We start from the raw sequence: 22,176 nt of genomic DNA on the forward strand, positions 1-22,176 counted from the left end.
TGAGCCGAGATTGTGCCACTGCACTCCAGCCTGGGCGACACAGAGAGACTCTATCTCAAAAAAGAAAAAAAAAAAAAAAATCGAACCAGTGATTCAATAGTTATCTGCAAGGCCAACAAGAATTGAGGGGAGATGTTTTAGCAAAGAATGCTGAGTTTGGCAACTACATCTGTCAGCAGCACATACTAGCAGACCACCCAGAGAAGTGAGGACACAAACTACACCTCAGAAGATAACATATTATCATCAAAGGACCAAAAGGCCCTCTTCCCCTCAACTCAAGGAAGCTATTTACAGAGTTTTCCAAAATACCTCAATACACTTCAGTTTTTGGTACTTCCATTTAAAAATACATGTGTGTGCACACTCATGCACATGCATACATGTGCACACAGAGGAAACTTGGAGAAAAAGATAACATGCTCAGGACTAAGAAACTCAATCAAAACTGCTCAACTACATGGAAACTGAACCTGCTTCTGAATGACTTCTGGGTACATAATGAAATGAAGGCAGAAAGATGTTCTTTGAAACCAATGAGAACAAAGATACAACATACCAGAATCTCTGGGACACATTTAAAGCAGTGGGTAGAGGGAAATTTATAGCACTAAATGCCCACAAGAGAAAGCAGGAAAGATCTAAAATTGATACCCTAACATCACAATTAAAAGAACTAGAGAAGCAAGAGCAAACACATTCAAAAGCTAGCAGAAGGCAAGAAGTAACTAAGATCAGAGCAGAACTGAAGGAGAGACACAAAAAACCCTCCAAAAAATCAGTGAATCCAGGAGCTGGTTTTTTGAAAAGATCAACAAAATTGGTAGACCACTAGCAAGACTAATAAAGAAGAAAAGAGAGAAGAATCAAATAGACGCAACAAAAAATGATAAAGGGGTTATCACCACCAACCCCACAGAAATACAAACTACCATTAGAGAATACTATAAACACCTCTATGCAAATAAACTAGAAAACCTAGAAGAAATGGATAATTTACTGGACACTTACACTCTCCCAAGACTAAACCAGGAAGAAGTTGAATCCCTGAATAGACCAATAGCAGGCTCTGAAATTGAGGCAATAATTAATAGCCTACCAACCAAAAAAATCCAGGACCAGATGGATTCACAGCTGAATTCTACCAGAGGTACAAGGAGGAGTTGGTACCGTTCCTTCTGAAACTATTCCAATCACTAGAAAAAGAGGGAATCCTCCCTAACTCATTTTACGAGGCCAACATCACCTGATACCAAAGCCTGACAGAGATACAACAAAAAAAGAGAATTTTAGACCAATGTCCCTAATGAACATCAATAAAAAATCCTCAATAAAATACTGGCAAACCGAATCCAGCAGCACATCAAAAAGCTTATCCACCATGATCAAGTGGGCTTCATACCCTGGGATGCAAGGCTGGTTCAACATACACAAATCAATAAACGTAATCCAGCATATAAACAGAACCAAAGGCAAAAACCACATGATTATCTCAATAGATGCAGAAAAGGCCTTTGACAAAATTCAACAGCCCTTCATGCTAAAAACTCTCAATAAATTCGATATTGATGGAATGTATCTCAAAATAATAAGAGCTATTTATGACAAACCCACAGCCAATATCATATTGAATGGGCAAAAACTGGAAGCATTCCCTTTGAAAACTGGCACAAGACAGGGATGACCTCTCTCACCACTCCTATTCAACATAGTGTTGGAAGTTCTGGCTAGAGCAATCAGGCAAGAGAAAGAAATCAAGGGTATTCAGTTAGGAAAAGAAGAAGTCAAATTGTCCCTGTTTGCAGATGACATGATTGTATATTTAGAAAACCCCATTGTCTCAGCCCCAAATCTCCTTAAGCTGACAAGCAACTTCAGCAAAGTCTCAGGATACAAAATCAGTGTGCAAAAATCACAAGCATTCTTATACACCAGTAACAGACAAACAGAGAGCCAAATCATGAATGAATTCCCATTCACAATAGCTTCAAAGAGAATAAAATACCTAGGAATCCAACTTACAAGGGATGTAGAGGACCTCTTCAAGGAGAACTACAAACCACTGCTCAGTGAAAAAGAAGAGGACACAAACAAATGGAAGAACATACCATGCTCATGGATAGGAAGAATCAATATTGTGAAAATGGCCATAGTGCCCAAGGTAATTTATAGATTCAATGCCATTCCCATTAAGCTACCAAAGACTTTCTTCACAGAATTGGAAAAAACTGCTTTAAAGTTCATATGGAACTGAAAAAGACCCCACATTGCCAAGACAATCCTAAGCCAAAAGAACAAAGCTGGAGGCATCACCGCTACCTGACTTCAAACTATACTACAAGGCTACAGTAACCAAAACAGCATGGTACTGGTACCAAAACAGAGATATAGACCAATGGAACAGAACAGAGCCCTCAGAAATAATACCACACATCTACAGCCATCTGATCTTTGACAAACCGGACAAAAACAAGAAATGGGGAAAGAATTCCCTAATTAATAAATGGTGCTGGGAAAATTGGCTAGCCATAAGTAGAAAGCTGAAACTGGATCCTTTCCTTACTCCTTATACAAAAATTAATTCAAGATGGATTAGAGACTTAAATGTTAGACCTAAAACCCTAGAAGAAAACCTAGGTAATACCATTCAGGACATAGGCATGGGCAAAGACTTCATGTCTAAAACACCAAAAGCAACGGCAACAAAAGCCAAAATTGACAAATGGGATCTAATTAAACTAAAGAGCTTCTGCACAGCAAAAGAAACTACCATCAGAGTGAACAGGCAACCTATAGAGTGGGAGAAAATTTTTGCAATCTACTCATCTGACAAAGGGCTAATATCCAGAACCTATAAATAACTCAATCAAATTTACTAGGAAAAAACAAACAACCCCATCAAAAAGTGGTCAAAGGATACGAACAGACACTTCTCAAAAGAAGACACTCATACAGCCAACAGACACATGAAAAAATGCTCATCATCACTCGCCATCAGAGAAATGCAAATCAAAACCACAATGAGATACCATCTCACACCAGTTAGAATGGCAATCATTAAAAAATCAGGAAACAACAGGTGCTGGAGAGGATGTGGAGAAATAGGAACACTTTTACACTGTTGGTGGGACTGTAAACTAGTTCAACCATTGTGGAAAACAGTGTGGCGATTCCTCAAGGATCTAGAACTAGAAATACCATTTGACCCAGCCCTCCCATTACTGAGTATGTACCCAAAGGATTATAAGTCATGTTGCTATAAAGACACATGCACACGTATGTTTAGTGCAGCACTATTCACAATAGCAAAGACTTGGAATCAAGCCATCAAGCCAGATGTCTATCAGTGACAGACTGGATTAAGAAAATGTGGCACATATACACCATGGAATACTATGCAGCCATAAAAAAGGATGAGTTCGTGTCCTTTGTAGGGACATGGATGCAGCTGGAAACCATCATTCTCAGCAAACTATCGCAAGAACAGAAAACCAAATACTGTGTGTTCTCACTCATAGGTAGGAACTGAATAATGAGATCACTTGGACACAGGAAGGGGAAGATCACACACCGGGTCCTATTGTGGGGAGGGGGGAGGGGGGAGGGATAGCATTAGGAGATATACCTAATGTAAATGACGAGTTAATGGGTGCAACACACCAACATGGCACACGTATACATATGTAACACACCTGCACGTTGTGCACATGTACCCTAGAACTTAAAGTATAAATAAATAAATAAATAAATAAATAATTGGGACAAGACATCTGGAAAGCTGTATCAATTATTTCAAGCCATTGCTGATTTCATCCAAATATTTAACTGAGACTGAGATTCGACTGCCTAACAGATCACAGGGTTTCAGGGACAAGCCTCTGCTGGGCTTGGAGGACACAGATTATTAAGACAGTCCTTAGTGCCTGGTGACCTCCCCTACTTATCCTCTGTCTTCGTTCCCCTTGCTCTGTCTACCTGGTGTGCTGGCCTTCCTCGTCTTCCGCGAGCTTGCTAAACTTCTTCTTGCCTCTGAGTCTTTGCACTTGCAGTTCATTTTCCTGGAAAACCTTCCTTCGAATACTTACATGGTTCCCTCCCTCATTCAATGTAGGTCTCTGCTCACATATCACCTCCACACAGAGCTATTTTTATGATCATCTTGTAAAGTAGTTGACTACCACCCTAATCTCATCACCACTTGACATTATTGCAAATACTAGTTCACTGCGTGTCCACTACGAGAACACAGCAGGCTGCATGAGGGCGAAGACTTTGTCGTAGCGTATAGTTGACAAATATTTGTTGAATCTGTTGACCACATGCTCAGAGAACAAGTCCAGAGAAATGTCACTATTTATTGCCATACCTATCTGGCCACGAAGCCCAATGTCGAAGTGTGGCTCTGGTGGACTCCGTGGACCCCAATGCCTCGAATCTAAGGCCCATTCTAAAAGCAAGACCAGGGGTCTTCTTGGCACCCGCCCCAGAACAATGAACCTAAGTGAATGGGGATCATTACATATTGTCCCCAACAAGTAGATCTTAAAGCCTAGCCTATTAATGAGCTGGAATCTGCCTATTTGACCCTTCCTCATGCTTCATGACCCCTCCGCCCAATCCCTCAGCAATTGCAGTTCTGACCTTATCCTTCTCCTTCACACCCTTCTGACACCTCCGTTTGCTTGCTCCTATAGAGTACGCCCTAAGATTTGAGGGAAATGATAGCTATAGCTTCCTTAGAAAGACTGGTCACCTCTGTCCTTACTTCTGCTCACCAACTGGCCCAAAAGAACATTCTCTTGCTAAAGCATCAGATTTACAAAGAAGCTTGTGCTCTGGGAGACCACCTCATTGGCTTCTAATTATGATGATCTGGAGGGGAGGTGACCACTTAGACACACTTTTACAGACTCTGCATGATTCGCAGGTGATGTGGATCTGTACACAGGCATGTCTATGGGGCTGCTATCTTATTAGTCACACTCAGTTTTGACTAGTAGATCAAGGTGGCCCCATTGTGAGCTTATACCCTAAATAAGTGTCAAATAAAAGGAATGATGTGTACCAGGTTAAGTTTAACATGAAAAGAGATCCAACAATGATCTTCAGTGACATTTGTGACCATCAGTACTGAGTATGTCTTCAGTCATTTTCATCACTCTATGGACAACAGTGATTTCTATGATTTGTGGATCATGAAGAATGAATGAAAGTGTGTAATGGGCCGGGCGCGGTGGCTCAAGCCTGTAATCCCAGCACTTTGGGAGGCCGAGACGGGCGGATCACGAGGTCAGGAGATCGAGACCATCCTGGCTAACACGGTGAAACCCCGTCTCTACTAAAAAATACAAAAAATTAGCCGGGCGAGGTGGCAGGCGCCTGTAGTCCCAGCTACTTGGAGGCTGAGGCTGGAGAATGGCGGGAACCCGGGAGGCGGAGCTTGCAGTGAGCTGAGATCCGGCCACTGCACTCCAGCCTGGGCAACAGAGCGAGACTCCGTCTCAAAAAAAAAAAAAAAAAAAAAAAAAAAAAAAAAAAAAAAGAAAGTGTGTAATGGAAAGAGGTGATCTGAGGCACAATGATGAGGGTTTGACACCTGCTTCTATTTATGCAAATTACTTTCTCATCCTGAGCCATGATTTGCTCAGGTGCAATGATGAAATCCTCTCTTGGTAGAATTGATATCAGAAGTGTAGCTGTGGCATGTGAGGTGGCTTACATATCATTTTTTGGGCTATCCCCGAAAAGGGTAGCCCTTCCTATCCTCCCATCCTCCTACCTAATGTGATACTGTCCTCAGATCTCCCTCTTTACCCCCAGTGGCATTTTGAAATCTTCAAACAAAATTCAAGTCAATCCCTTTCTTTCTTTTCTTTTGTGTGTGTGTTTGTGTGTGTATGTGTGTGTGTGTGTGCGTGTTTGAGATGGAGTCTCATCTTGTCACCCTGAAGTGCGGTGGCGTGATCTCAGCTCACTGCAACCTTTGCTTCCCAGGTTCAAGTGATTCTCCTGCCTCAGCCTCCCAAGTAACTGGGATTACAGGCGCCACCATCGCCCTGCTAATTTTTGTATTTTTAGTAGAGATGGGGTCTCACCATGTTGGCCAGGCTGATCTCGAACTCCTGACCTCAGGTGATCTGCCTGCTTCGGCCTCCCAAAGTGCTGGGATTACAGGCATGAACCACTGCACCTGGCTAATTCACTTTATTTCTTAAAATAAATATATGTATGTAGGGAAATCTCAAAATTTTACAAGTAGCAGTCTAGGATCTAGACTCTCCCAAGGCTGTGGATCCTCGAGTGTTGCTCTGGCACTTTGGGAGGAAGGGCACATCCCTCTTAAGGAAATCACTGGCCCCGACTCTGCTCTCCCTGCTGCCTCTGTCTCACCTGCTGGCTGGGCTCAGATCCTTCTAACGACAGTGTCATCTGTGAGGGGCTCACTGGAGCCATGCACGGTGCACACTACCCTTCCCACGTATCATCTTGCTTCATCCTCCCCACAGCTACAGGAGCTGGGTATCATCATCCCCATTTTACAAATGAGGAGGAGATGAAGGGTCACACCCTGGGAGATGGCAGAGCAGGGCCTGTCACCATTTCATCAATTCCAAAGCTCATGAACTTTATCACTAACCTAGAGAACAGTAAGTCTGTTCAGTCACTTTTGACCTGGCACTGGGAACAAAGGAGCATCCATCATCTGGTGTGGATGGGATTTCAGAAGCCCTTTCCCATCCCTTTCTTCCCCAGTACAAAGAACGCTTGCTGAGAGTAGGCACTGGGTATGTTCTGCCCACTGCTCTCTCCCCCCTGCCAGAAGCAATGCCTGGCACCTGCAGCACTAAAGGAAGGAAGGAATAAAGGAAGCATCTCTTTGCACAGTGGCTGAGTTGTGTCTCACCATCTCACGCCTTTGCCTCTCCGAGTGCTATGGGAATATCCCCAGGAGAGGCAATGGAGAGGTCTTAGCTAGCGCTTACATCTCAGCATGGCTTTTGGGTTCTTTCCTGAGAGGAGGTTTGGATAGACTGGGTAGAGAAGAAAATAACACGGGAATGATGAGGGCCCTACAGTGAGAAGGAGGCAGGAATGCAGCAGTGGAGCAGGGGTGCTGAAGGTAAATGGATTTATCCCACAATTTCACTCACTGTCAATTCTGACTAAGGGGGAGCAATACATTTTGTGGAAGTCATCTGTTTCCAAATTGCCCAAACAGCCCTGTTTCCAAACAGGTCACTGTTTAAAAGACATTTTTAAAGGAGGTCTAGTTTTGAAACTAAAAGCCTCTCCAATAATGATATGTGAAAGTCATATTTCTGGCCTGGCGCAGTGGCTCATGCCTGTAATTCCAGCACTTTAAGAGGCCGAGGCAGGGGGATCACCTGTGGTCAAAAGTTCTAACCCAGTCTGGCCAACATGGTGAAACCCCGTCTCTACTAAAAATACAAAACTTAGCCGGGTGTGGTGGCGGACGCCTGTAATCCCAGCTACTTGGGAGACTGAGGCAGGAGCATCGCTTGATCCCGGGAGGCGGAGGTTGCAGTGAGTTGGGATTGTGCCATTGCACTCCAGCCTGGATGACAAGAACGAGACTCCAACTCAAAAAAAAGAAAAAAGAAAAGAAAGCCATCTTTCTAAAGACGTGGTGCCCTGTAGTGCCCCGTAGGCCCAGCTACTGGGGAGGCTGAGGCAGGAGGATTGTTTGAGCCCAGGAGTTTGAAGTTTCAGTGAGCCACGATCGTGCCACTGTACTCCAGCCTGGGTAACAGGGTGAAATCCTGTCTCTAAAATAAAATAATAAACTAAAATAAAGCAATTTTGAGAATTACCTCCCCACAGAAGTGGGTCGAAGTCACAAGGGGCCCCGGCAGAACATTGGCAACTGGTTCCGGAGGATGTAGGCGTGGGCCAGGCTTGGTGTGTGAAGAGTGGAGTGAATTAGTTATGGTGATTTGCCTAAAGATCCACTGTCTGTTGTGATTATGAAGAATATTTTTCCTAGATGAGGTTATGCTGTTTCGTGGAAGCTGTTTCTGGAAGAGCTTGTGCCACATAAGAAGTAAGAGGAATTTGGAATTGAGCTCATGGTTTAGGCTTTCAAAGGATTCAGAGTTGGAGATGTGAATTATTGAGCTGGGATCTTCGTTTACTTCTAAACCTACTTTCAAGAGACAACCTAAAACTCATCAAGTTAATTTTTGCCAAACCTTTGTATGACTGAAGATTTGGGGAAGGGGGTGAGATTCCAGCAAAGGATGTGTTGAACCAAAGGATCTTTAAGATCACTTTCAATTCTGAGATTTTGTGATTCTATATTTTAGAGAAAGGTAATCTTGGAACTCTTAAACCCTTGCCTCAGAAAGACTAGTTGTTTAATTTAGTCTTATTCAAGTTTTACAAGAAAACAGTTGATTCAAACAACCAGAAAAATGTAATAGGTTGCCCTCCTCATCAGCTAAGTAAAGCTCTAGTCTGTGTTGGTGGTTAGAAAAGAGATGGATAGCTTTGGTGCGGTGCAACAGAGAGAGAGTGAAGGGTCATTTAGAAAACAAAATGACTCTTCCCTTCAGGAATATGTGAACTTTTCTGGTTGGATGCAGAAGGCCACAGAGTCTCGCAATGTCGTTCCCATCCCTATGGCTCTAAACATGCCAAGTTACAAACTCAGTGCTCAGATTGGAAGAAGGGATAGTAACGTGACCTGGTTCAGTAGATCAGGAAATTAGCACGAGAATAACCAACGTGGGGCCGGGTGTGGTGGCTCATGCCTGTAATCCCAGAACTTTGGAAGGCCAAGGCGGGTGGATCACCTGAGGTCAGGAGTTCAAGACCAGCCTGGCCAACATAGTGAAACCCCATCTCTACTAAAAATACAAAAAATTAGCCAGGCGTGGTGGCACGCACCTGTAGTCCCAGTTACTCAGGAGGCTGAGGCAGAAGAATTGCTTGAACCAGGGAGGCGGAGATTGCAGTGAGCCAAGATGGCACCACTGCACTCCAGCCTGGGTAACAGAGAGAGACTCCATCTCAAAAAAAAAAAAAAAAAAAAAAAAGAATAATCAACATGAGGAAAATGGGATTTGAGAAAGGATGCTACAAGTGAATTTAGAGCAGCTAGCCAGAGAGAGGCATTCAGGACATCCAACCCAGTAGTTGAAAGAGCAGTGTTGGGCTGGCCACTATGCTAATCTCTTCAGTGATAGTGTCTAATTGGACCTCTCCAACAGTCCTATGAGAGGAGCATTAATATGACTTTCCTTTCCCAGATCAGAAAACTGAGGCATAGCAAGATTAAGTAACTTGTCCAGTGTCACAAAGGTAGTACATGATAAAACCAAATATTTCAGCCTATATTTGTCTGAATCCAGAGCCTATCCTTAGATTACACATCAAAGGAATTAATTTTCAATTCAATAAAATACACTGAATGCCAAAAAAGTTTATAAAGAGTAGTGCTGGTATTATCGAGAAATTATTGAGGCTTCGAATCTGGCTCTGCCATTGACTGGCTGTGACACCCTGGGCAAAGTATCCCCCACCTCTGGGGCTTGGTGTTTTCATCTGTAAAACAAGGTGGGGCTTTTTTGTCTTTTTTTTTTTTTTTTTTTGATGGAGCCTCACTCACTCTGTCACCCAGACTAGAGGGCAGTGGCGTGATCTCGGTTTACTGCAATCTCCGCCTTCTGGGTTCCAGTGATTCTCCTGCCTCAGCCTCCCAAGTAGCTGCGATTACAGGCACCCACCACCACACCTGGCTAATTTTTGTATTTTCAGTAGAGACGGGCTTTCACCATGTTGGCCAGGCTGGTCTCAAACTCCTGACCTCAAGTAATCCTCCTGCCTCAGCCTCCCAAACTGCTGGGATTACAGGCATGAGCCACTCCACCCGGGCAAGGTTGTTGCTTCTTAAAGTTGGTTGATATTTATGCAGAGCTCTCTGTGTCCCAGGCACTGAGGCACAAGTTCTATAAGGCTCTCATTTGATTTTCCAGGAGTCTTGGGCCTTAGAAACCTCTCAAAATGTGTGAAGAGAGAACACCCGAAGCAGCGTCTGTCTTGACCCATGGCCTCCCTCTCCTCACTGAGTCAACACAGCAGCCCCTCCATTATCCTTTCTCCCTGCCAGCCAAGCAATTGAGGAAAGAAGCCTCCATGCCAAGATTGATGCTGTCTAGCCGGAGAAGAGGCATTTGAGAAATTACTTGGTAATTTTCTTTCTTCTGCCTCTGGAGATCTATTTCTGGAGCTGGTGGAGACAGTGTGATTGTAAAATCTGAAAAGACCAAGAAAGTATGTGGCCTGGCCTGAAGCCAGAAGGAAGCTACACTAAATGATGAATTGAAAATAATGTGAGGTCTAGAGCCCAGAAGGAACTAGCGATGGGAATCGTGTTACCTCTTAACCTGCAGCTTCAAAGGCAGGACTCACTTTTAAGAGCTTACCTGTGCAGGATGGTTAGGGTCAAGTGTTCAAGAAGATGCAGGATGGCTTTAAATGAGCTCTGAAAACCCCCTCCAGCCCAGCCCTATGAGATGATGAGAATGTTTTTCGGTAGAGAGTCACAAATTAGCATCAGTTTCACATTAAGCAGATAGCTCCTGGTGGAAATTTGATCAGGGAAGGTATAAGATGTTAAATCAACTGATGAGTTGCTGTATATAAAGCTCTGTTGCTGAATCTTTTAATCTGGCTTCTACAGTCGTAGTCGGTGCATGGAGCTCACTGGTCTTGGACCCAGTAAACCCAGTTTGATCCTGGCTCTACCCATGTAGCTAATTTCAGCCTCTTCATTTGTAAAATGCTAATAACAATCTCTTGTCCCATAAGGTTGCTGTGAGAATCAAAGTTCCATATATTTGAAAGTGTTTTGGAAACTGTCAAATAGTAGTCAGATAATATAAGGTATTTATATATTAGAAAAACAATTCGTTTGTCAAAAATGATGAGGCAACGATAACCCAAACGATAGGCCAAAGTTAGAACCTACTGGTATTTTAGGAGAGCTTCACAATTCAAATGATCCTTCATAACTGTACGCATAGAGACACAAGAAGGAGAAGGGAGAGTCAAATGGTTGTTATACGGCCGAATTGTGTTTCTTTCTCAGAAATGAGGAAGTAGCCTAGGCGTAGTGGCTCATGCCTGTAATCCCAGCACTTTGGGAGGTGGAGGTGGATGGATCACCTGACGTCAGAAGTTTAATACCTGCGTGACCAACATGATGAAACCCTGTCTGTACTAAAAATACAAAAATTAGCCAGGCGTGGTGGCACGTGCCTGTAGTCCCAGCTACTCTACTCCAGAGGCTGAGGCAGGAGGAATCACTTGAACCTCAGAGATGTAGGTTGCAGTGAGGCAAGATTGCACCAGTGCACTCCAGAGATCATGCCACAGCATTCCAGCCTGGATGACAGGGCTGAACTCCGACAAGAAAAAAAAAAAAAAAAAAAACAATGAAAGAAAGAAAGCAATTTTTATTTTTAGATCCTCAGACCACATGGCCGGATCTTTCTGGGCAAGTCTCAAGTCAATTTATGTAAAGCATGAGGCTGAGAAGCTCATGCCCAAACCAGAGACGCCTGGCAGAGAGTACAGAGTGACTTGCTGCTAGACCAAACTCATTTTAACTTGTGGAAACAGCTTGGAAGCCAAAAGAAAAAGATGCCCAATAAAAGATCATCTGGACTTTTTGAGGCTGAGAATGCAGTAACATGTAACTATTTAGGGGTCCAAACCCATTTCAGGAAAATAGTCATTGAGTAGAAAAGTAGATCATGTTTTTCTATACTTGGAGAAGCTGAGAAATGAAAGTTATCTCCTGGTGAGGCACTAGGTAGGATGGGCTGAATAATGGATACGCTCTGCCACAAAATCATACCCTCATCTTCAACACTGTGAATATGTTACTTTACGTGGTAAAAGGGACTTGGCAGATGTGACTAGATTAAGGATCTTGAGATGGGGGATTTTCCTGGATTATCTGAGTAGATCCAAAAAAGGGAGGCGGGATAGCCACAAATGGAAAGAGATGTGGTGGTGGAAGAAGAAGTCAGAGAGAGAGAGAGAGAGAGAGATCTAAAGATGTTATGCTGCTGGTTCTGAAGATGAACCAAAAAATGTAGGTGGCCTCTAGAAACTGTAAATGGCAAGGACATGGATTCTCCCAGAGAGCCTCCAGGAAGAATGCAGCCCTGCTTTTCCCATTTTAGATTTCTGACACCCAGAACTATAAGGTAATAAATTCATATTGTTGTAAGCCACAAAGTTTGTGATCATTTGTTCCAGCAGCAATAGAAAGGTAAGATACTAAGTAACTTCAGGCTGTGGTCTTTGCTCGATGTGACCCCTATATGTTGAAGAAGGACATATAACAAAATAATAAAACCCCAAAACATGACTGAAAACAAGATGCTTTGATAATCTGTTAACATGGAATTGCTAGTTTCTTTTAATTTCATGGCCACTGTTGTGGTGATGAACTGTATCCACAGGTTTCCAATCTGTTTCCTTGTCATGGACACATACAGGCACACAGAGACAGACACACACACAGACACACACACCTCACTTAAAATAAGACAGAAAAATTTCATGGTGGATCTGCATCTGAGACCCACCACGGTTCCCTACGCCTCCCAAGTGACATTTCCTTACAGGAGTCTTCCTCTAGCCCCTCCCTCCCTCCCTGTTTCCTAGTTCCCTGGCCATCAGAGGGTTTCCTGATCGTCTCTGAGGCAGCCGTATTCCAGAACCCAGGCTACTGTGAGGCAGAGACCATGAAGGAACAGTCTTATGTTTTTGTTTTTGTTTTTTTGAGAATGGAGTGTCGCTCTGTTGCCCAGGCTGGAGTGCAGTGACGCGATCTCCTCTCACTGCAACCTCCGCCTCCCGGTTTCAAGCAATTCTCCTGCCTCAGCCTCCCGAGTAGCTGGGATTACAGGTGCCCACCACCACGCCTGGCTATTTTTTTGTATTTTTAGTGGAGATGAGGTGTCACCATGTTGGTCAGTATGGTCTCCAATTCTTGACCTCAAATGATCCACCTGCCTCGGCCTCCCAAAGTGCTGGGATTACAGGCATGACTCACCGTGCCTGGTCCAGTGATATTTCTTTATGGTAACAAAACCTCTGGTCAAGTCAGCTAAAGAAGGATGCTAAATGGTTCAGGCTGGGTATGATGGTGGCTCACGCCTATAATCTCAGCATTTTGGGAGGCTGGGGTGGGAGGATCACTTGAGGCCAGGAGTTTGAGACCAACCTAGCCAACACTGCAAGACCGTGTCTCTATGAAAGACAGAAAAATTAGTCAGCCATGGTGATACACATCTGGAGTCCCAGCTATCCAGGAGGCTGATGTGGGAGGATTGCTTGAACCTGGGAAGCTGAGGCTGCAGTGAGCTGTGAATGTACCACTGCACTACAGTCTGGGTGACATAGCGAGACTGTCTCAAAAAAAAGAAAAAAAAAAAAAGGCTCAAGGCACCATGAGGGCAGAATATCTATCAGATCAGTGGACTGAGGTTTTAAACAAAAATCTGTGTCAAAGGCTACTCTGGAGTTTTGCTTACATGGCCCTAGCATCAATGGTCCAAATGAGCTCACAGTCACTCTGCCTTCCCTCCTCCTCCTCTTCTCTTAACATGCAATTTGATTATACAGAAGAGAAGGATAGGAACTAGAGCTAAAAACATTTTCCTTTATCTTTTTTTCTTTTTTTCTTTTTCTTTCTTTTCTTTTTTTTTTTTTTTAGACAGGGTCTTGCTCTTTCATCCAGGCTGGAGTGCAGTGGTGCAATCACGGCTCACTGCAGTCTCGACCTCCTGAGCTCAAGTAACTCTCCTACCTCAGCATCCGGGGAGCATAGGTTTGTGCTATAACACCTGGCTAATTTTTGTTTAAATTTTCTGTGAAGATGGGATCTCACTGTATTGCCCAGGCTGCTCCTTTATCTTTGAGGGTTTTCCTGAATTTCAAAGAGTCAAGGAGGACACCCCATAGTACCACTCAGCTTTCTCCCCCATTTTCTCCCAAGGTGTCTTCCAGAAAGAGGGCTTCTGGGGATAATGCATTTCCAGCCACCATTCCTTCAACTAGGGCTTTATGGAACATAACCTTAAACTTGGAAGGAACAGAAACACATACATGCTCAGACGTGAAGGCAATGAGCCTGGGAACAGCAGCCATTCCTTTCTCCTTGACTTCCGGGAACATCTTAAAGCGTGCGATCATCATAGCATACATGTTAGATATGGCGCCACCTAAAGGGCACAGCAACACACAGTTACTTTATTTATTATCAACCTCGTTTCACACGCAAGCAACATTCCTTATTTCCATTAACCTGAGTCCTCCTTGGACTCAGAAGAAAACCCTATTGACTATCTTTAAACTGAATCCTCAGACTCAAAGGCGCTACCCCAGAGGGCACATTGGGACAGGACAGGTGCCACCGCCACACTCCCTCTCAGTCACTAACTGGAACTGCAGTGGATTCTACTCTTGTTGGAAGCCCTTTGAAGAGGGTTTTTAATTCAAAAGCAAAAAGTTTGCCTCCATCCCAGCTTGTGAACGTGGTCATTCTGCATGTGTTCTGTAAAATCCCGCTTATATCCGAATAGAGAAAACTTCTTTTTCATTTCAACTCATTCAGTGCCTTGCACTTGGATTAAGATAAATCAGTTGTTACTGGTGTAAGCTGTTAACAATTTTTTTTTTTTTTTTCTTGAGACAGGGTCTCACTCTGTCGCCCAGGCTGGAGTGCAATGGCACGATCTCCACTTACTGCCACTTCCATCTCCTGGGTTCAAGAGAGTCTCCTGCCTCAGCCTCCCAAGAAGCTGGGACCACAGGCATGTGCCGGCTAATTTTTTGTGTATTTTTAGTAGAGATGGGTTTTCACCACATTGGCCAGGCTGGTCTCAAACTCCTGACCTCAAATGATCTACCCGCCTTGGCCTCCCAAAGTGCTGGGATTACAAGTGTCAGCTACCACGCCTGGCCTCATCAACAATTTTTAGTGAGCAGCAGTCCCAACCCTTTTAGCAGCAGTGATGCGTTTCGTGGAAGACAATTTTTCCACCTATGGAGGGTCGGGGGCGGGTGGGGGTGGGGTGGAGAATGGTTTTGGGATGAAACTGTTCCACCTCAGAGCATTGGGCATTAATTAGATTCTTGTAAGGAGCATGCAACCTAGATCCCTCGCATGCGCAGTTCACAATAGGGTTCATGCTCCTATGAGAATCTCATGTGGCCACTGATGTGACAGAAGGCAGAGCTCAGGCGGTAATGCTCGCTCGCCCCTTGCTTACCTCTTGCTCTGTGGCCTGGTTCCTAATAGTCCACAGACCTGTATGGATCCACCATCAAGGGGTTGGGTACCCCTGTCATAAAGGATATATCTCCAATTCTATCTTATCATACTCATCCGTTCATTCCCTCTAAACTAGTTCTTTCCTCTCAAAGACATCATTGAAAGAGAATTGTATTAGCTAACAAAACTCATTTCATAATTATAGAAAAACTTACAACTAAGAGAATTTTCAGTCCATATTGTGTTACTTTTTCTGTGTCATCCAAAGGTTGTCAGGGATTCCACACCATAAGATTTGTGTCTTATAAAGTAGAGTCTCACTTGACAAGCAAAGAAAACCCAGGGCTGTTGGGAAGTTTAGGATGTTTGCAATTCAGGAAAGACAGATTGTTATGAATGCAAATTAATATGCTGGCATGGAAGACATGAGGCCATGGGGCAGAGTGAAGGTACTGCCTCTCCTTCCTGCCCAAGGGGAACACCCCAAGCCCTACTGTCACGTGAGTGTTGTGAGTTACTCTCCTTCCTGGTGGCTGAGGAGCAGGAGGGCTCCATGTCAAGCTGAATGGCCCAGACAGGGGTATGACCTTTGCCTCTTGAGCCCTGGGCTCTGACTCAAGCAGGCTGCCTGGCACACAGCACTCATCATCCAGATCCATGCCTCTGTCCTCAGCCAAAATAAGGGCGATTCCTTCCTTTCTGGACTCCAGAGACACAGGAGAAGCAGAATCCAGGTCACGCCTGCTCTGAGCAGACACCCAGACTAAAAGGCAGACTGTAGGATGCTGGAAGTGGGGTCTGCTTCGAAAGGAAATTCCATCCTAGCTCATGGCTTTGGCACTTACTGACATTTTGGGCAACATAATTGTGGTGAGAGCTGACCTGGGCATTGTAAAGGGTTGAGCGGCATCCCTGATTTCTACCCACCAGATGCCCGTAGCACCCGCTCCCCCAGACAATCAAAAGTATCTATAGATATTGCCAAATGTCCCTTGGGGAGAGCAAAATGACCTTGTTTGAGAATTTAGTTGTTCTTAAAGAGGCTGGAGAAGGAAGGAGGGGAGAAGAGAAAGGGGAAGATGTATCCAAAGAAAGTGCTCTTCACAGGCATTTCTTCTGAAGCTTCCAGCCCTGCCCTCCCACACCTCACTCTGCAGCTCAGCTGTCCTCTGGCTAAAGGCTCAGCAGCCCTGAGTGAGAGAAAGAGGCTTCTGGACCTCTGGGCAGAGAAGACCGTTTTAGAGGCATGAGGACAAATGCGTGAGCCCTACCTGCTCTTATTTCCTATGAATCCTCTAAGAAAGGATGTAAAAGCAAGTGCTACTTTGGGTGCCTGAGGTGGGCAGATCACCTGAGGCCAGGAATTCAAGACCAGCCTGGCCAACATGGTGAAACCCCATCTCTACTAAACATAGAAATATTGGCTGGGCATGGTGGTGCATACCTGTAATCCCAGCTACTCTAGAGGCTAAGGCACAAGAACTGCTTGAACCCGGGAGGTGGTGGTTGCAGTGAGCTGAGATCGTGCCACTGCCCTCCAGCCTGGGCCACAGAGTGAGACTCTGTGTCAAAAAAATAAAAAATAAAATACATGAATAAAAGCAAGAGGTGAAACATTATGAAAACCCTGTTAGCTAGGAAAAGGTCTGTGACTAAGCCAAGCTTTCTTTACTAGCCACTCCTTAGTCTTTGTGCTTTGTGACCTGCTGAGCAGTAGGGAGTGCTCCATGTTTCTCTGGTTCCCAGTGTAGGTGATATCACAAAAGCAGATTTCTTCTAGGAGTCCTAAAGGACTTTCCACGAAGCATGAAGCCTTTGGGTATTATCGATGGAGGTATGAGGCAGTGTGTTTTAAGTCACAGACCTAACTCTTCACATTGAGTCCCAGGGAGTGAGACTTTTAGATCCCAGACACATAAGATGTGTGACTTTCTCTATCCCCACCCCTTAAATTGTAAGACCCTTTACTGCAGGAGCAAGGCTGGATGCTCCCGGGAACAGCATCCATAGCCAATAAGGTTGTGATGAGCCATTTCTCCTCTGTGATGTCTTGTTGAAAGCAGAGCAGAAACAGGTTGCAATGACCTTTTCTGCTGTCTCTTCCCAACTTTGCAATGTCTGCATTGCACTGTAGTGTAACATCTATGACTTGAGCCTATAATTCCCATGCTCAAGCTGAAGTCTTCTCCATGTGAAAATCCCCCATCATCAATGAGGGTGGAGGGTAAGCTCTAAGCCTAGCAGAATTGTCGAAGAGAATTCTTTCTCTGGGTGTGTGTTTTCTGGGGCATGTAGGTTTTTCAGACCAGCCAGGTAAATTAGGCCCAGCTCTTAGTCAAATTAGTCAAATTTTCAGGGTCAACAGGTACAGTTGTTCTCTCCCTCCTCCTGGGGACCATTAAAACTTATGGCACGGGAATAAATTCAGCATAAAATAAATGCAAATAAAATAAAAAAATAGAGCCCAGCATGTTCTTGGTTCATCTCAGGGACAGATCAATCCTATACCCACCACACAAGGGTGGGAAGAAGAAAGGTAGAAATGATGTGGATCTCTGTACCCCACCTCATTCCTCATGAAAAATGTTTTCAAGGCATCAGGCAATGATGACAAAGCTCCCTCAACAGGCATGGTTTTCCAGAGGAAAACTAAGTACTAAGTGCCCTACAAAATAAAGGCTAGCTTAAAATTCATCACAGCTGGTGTTCGATGACTTTTTAAAAGGCTAATTTCCCCTTCCATTTAACTAACACCTTTTCCTTCAGCACCTGAAAAATTGTGCTATATATTTAAACACAAAAAATAAAATAGCTGATCAGAGCTTGCAGGCAAACATACTTAAGCCTTGGTCTTGGGGTCACTCTTGCTTACTTATTTCTTCTTTCCACTTTTTCTTTTCTCCCCCACCCCCGCCTCATCATCTGCTTGTCTCTGTAGATTTGCTGAAGAGAGATCACAACCATTTGGCCTTTGCTCTGTCTGACACAACGACAGGTATTGCTCTGGCCTCTCTCTCAGGTAGGTCCTTTCTCAGTGGACTAATAAATCCCGCTCCTGCCACTGATTAGCTGATGGTCTGCACATTGGGTTTCTTTTCCATGGGTCAGTGACTTTCTTTCCATAGCCTTCCTAACTTCTATTTCTTTTCTTCATCAAAGCAAGGTCTCACACAGAACCGTAAACCAAGGGCATAGCTTTTTGTTTCAGGTTGATTCTCTTGGCTAGAAGAGGGGTAAATAACGGAGCTTAGAATTCAATGGCTGGTGATAAAAGGCAGGATGGAAAAGACTGAATGGCATGATAAAGAAGAGAAGGGATGAGAAAGCTCTTGAAGAAATCATCACCCTCTTTTTTTGCTCTAAGAAATTCTCTCCCAAGGCATGCTCTGTCCTCTTTGAAATTAGTGTAAATCCACTTTGCTGCTTGTTATTTCAAAGATAGAGTGGTCCATATGCTCTATGGAGTAGATCTACCTTACTATGCACCCTTGAACAGCAAATGCTTTATTAAATGAGGCTACCCATTTCCTTTCACTAATTCTGGGAAGAGCATCAGAGAGTGAATTTCCTTATTAGGAATCTTGATTCCTTTATTCCACATTATCCATACATCCTGCTTATAGGATCACCGTAGAAGCACTGGGTAAGTACTATCTCTGATTATGCTCGCTTTGCACACAAATAACTGCTGTTCAAGCGTGGGTTACTTAGCTTGGAGGCATGTTCAATGGTCATGTGCACTTAATCACATTCATTCTTTTGATCAACACACAGTCTATTTAACCTAAGCAGAGACACAGGCTAGATACTTAATCTTCCCTAGGTTTACAACAAGGCATTTCATATTAGAAGACAAGACACAAAGAAAGTTGAAATATCATGTACCAGGAGAAAATATCCCATCGCCAGAGCCCCCTGGCCAGCCAATGATTTCTCTCATTTTCTTCAGTGTGACATATTCCAAAAGCACAAATACTGGAGCAATTTCATAGGTGAACCTGAAATGTAGTAATGGCCACATTTTACCTTTGTAACTCAAATAAATAATTTACAATCATTACAATAGCTACAGAACTATTTCCTTTTTCAAAACATACATTTACAAGTGTTATGATTATAACATTAAGCAGAGAGAAAATTATTTCAAAAAGGCCTTCCAAAAGGTTTATTTTTTCTATATCCCTACAGTCAAGAGCTCCAATTACTGACATAATGCACAAGAGGAATTTATTGTATTGAATAAATAAAAAATATTGAAGAGTAACATGATTTAAAATATAATATCTGGTCCCATTTGTCTTTGACATTATGCACAAAAATAAATCAAACATGTCAGAAAAAAGTCTCTTTGGTGTTTTAAACATTTTGTCGAGTTTGATTACATGAAAGATATATCAGAACTACTTTCTGTTACATTAAAGTGAACACTCACACTTCAGAAGTTTGTATCACTATTTTAGTGGCTATTTAATAAAAACAGATTTTCACATAAGACATAAAGACTATGGAATATCACTAATAATTATCCTAAATTACATAAAAGCACTTTTGGTTACTTACATGTTAGTATTTGCTGTTGATGTCAGCCAGTCTGCTGCTAATCCAACCATATCCAATCCAGTGGAAAGTTGATTGAAGTATCTAGGATGCCCTGAATAAAATGGAAGACTAGAATCAGGATTGCCTCCAATGAAAATAAATTCCTCTCAAACACATGATTTCTCTAGCTAAAGGACCTTGAAAGATCTGTCAGTAACAGGAAATCTGTAAGTAGAAATCCAACATGTACACACATGTGTATGCGCAAGAACACACACACACACATGCACAAACACACACACCATAAAAGCGTTTCCTCTAACCATGAAGACTACTTTAGGTTTTCATATTTCTTAAAACATACCCTACAAATCTTCCTGTGATCATACCCTATAAAAAATAACAAATGTGGTTTGCAATTTGCACACGAGTTTCTTTTCTATTTTCAATATTTTTGCAAGCTAAAATGCTACTGCAACCCACAGCCGTTCAGACAGGTTACTTCTCGTTTACACTCATGCTGCCAGAAGTCCTTTTTTGTTGCAGTCGTTCTGAGAATCAGTCATACCATGACATCCGCCACGCATGCCAACATTCATAATAATATCAGTGACAAATGGCTAATGATTACAAAAGACAGGGCAAAAATGAGAAAATAGGACACTCCGCCGAGTGATTTGCCCTGGATTCAAAAGGTGATGCTTGTCTAAAGATGGCATGGACAGAGCTAATTCTTGTCAATTCTTCTTTGTTAATTATAAACAACAGAGCTCCTTCATAGTTGTGCTTTAAAATAAGGCCACATATAGTCAACGTCACTGTTTTATCAACAAGATACATAAAGATATATTCAGTGGACTGATTAGTCCATCTCAAGGCTTATCTAATTAACTTCTAGATCCCTCTAAAACTCTCTAAATGGACTGACATCCACATTCTCCTGAGGCTATTATTTAAAATGTGATTACAAATATGTCATTAGCATTCAGTTTTCTCCTCTTGCTCCACAAAAGCCTGTCACTGATAGGTCCGTGATTTGCACAGCAGCAAAAATTTTAGAAGATGGGCCATTATGGAAATAACATCTGATAAAAAGGTATCTTCCGCATCCTGGACATCTGTCTAAAGCCTGGGATGTGATCGTCTCTCATCTCCTGCACAGGCGAAACAAGATAAAGGAAGGCAATGGGGAAGAGCAGGGGCAAAAGTCAATGGCTAGCTTATCCTGCACTGGAGAGCTCTCTTATCAGCCTCAGGCATGTGGCCGGAGAGTTAGACACGGGAAAAGATAGAAGCTGGGAAGGAGCACATTTTAGTGGGATCAGGACTTGTGCGTCTACTGTGCATTCTCCAGCATTATTTTATGTCCTTGTGGCCTCATGGGGTACCTTCTACCTCTGATGCTGACCCCCTCAGTTTACCCATCCACAAAAGGTGAGAAGGCCTTTTTGCTGCTGTGGCCGCTGACATCTGGAGCAACCCTTCACTCCTCTCTGCCTCACTGACTCCCCATTTCATTATGCTGGCAGCTAAAATCACAGCCGCTTTCTCCCTCCCGATGCTCCTTCATTCCTCAATTTCTCTTTCCCTAAGCCTTTTTTTTTCAAGTGAGGAAATTAATAAGAATTATCAACTGTATCCATTAATCTATTCTCCCAATTCATATGCATTTTCTGGATGAATGTGGTGTCTATGATTAGACAGTATTTAACTCTAGGGAAACTTGGGAGTGAAAACCTCTGCATAAGATGGAGAGAGATTGTGATGGGTGTGTTGTGCCTCTGGATATCAGAAGGCCAGTCCACCCTGATGATAACTTTCTGTAAATGGTGAAAACAAGTTTGACGCTTTCATTGCTAGGTTTCCCTTCCTCCCTCTATATTTTTTGACCTTGCTGTGCCATTTCACCTGAATCTCTCCTGCCTCAAAAATTTCATTCCCTGATCATGATGTGAAAATAGGGAGGGAGATGGTTTGACAGGTCAGATCAACAGTCCCTCTTGATTTCTGGCAGCAATATTCCCCTAATGACATTTGCTCTCGTCCTGTGGCCCCTACAGGCTGCTTCCTAGGGCTGCCCAGCAAATCCAGGCAGGGCTCTCTCCAGGGAATTGTGAGACCTGCCCCCATCGGTCAGCTGTCCCTGCAGCCTTTGGCTTCCTGCTGCTGTCGCCACCCTGCCAGGCCCTGTGATGGGAGCAGAGCACACTGCGTCAGGCATCGGGTGACCACACACAGCTTGTGCGGCCAGGAAGATGGTGAGCTTGAGATGTGAGAACGGCTGCTTAGACTCAGGGATGCTCCCTGCAGACTAGCAAATGAGC

General features: G+C 43.6%; 1 protein-coding gene across 1 annotated transcript in view; it reads right to left on the reverse strand.

The window, feature by feature from the left end:
- Positions 1–22,176, reverse strand: part of GAD2 (glutamate decarboxylase 2) — a 90,492-nt gene that overhangs the window by 62,942 nt on the left and 5,374 nt on the right. The window contains exons 5-7 of the mRNA XM_030940805.1: positions 19,874–19,964; positions 19,199–19,311; positions 14,146–14,261 (exon numbers count right to left, since the gene is read on the reverse strand). Of these exons, the coding sequence (XP_030796665.1) occupies positions 14,146–14,261; positions 19,199–19,311; positions 19,874–19,964 (320 nt within the window). The remainder of the gene's footprint in view (positions 1–14,145; positions 14,262–19,198; positions 19,312–19,873; positions 19,965–22,176) is intronic.

Source organism: Rhinopithecus roxellana, chromosome 11 (genome assembly GCF_007565055.1).
Source record: "Rhinopithecus roxellana isolate Shanxi Qingling chromosome 11, ASM756505v1, whole genome shotgun sequence".
Taxonomy (NCBI): domain Eukaryota; kingdom Metazoa; phylum Chordata; class Mammalia; order Primates; family Cercopithecidae; genus Rhinopithecus; species Rhinopithecus roxellana.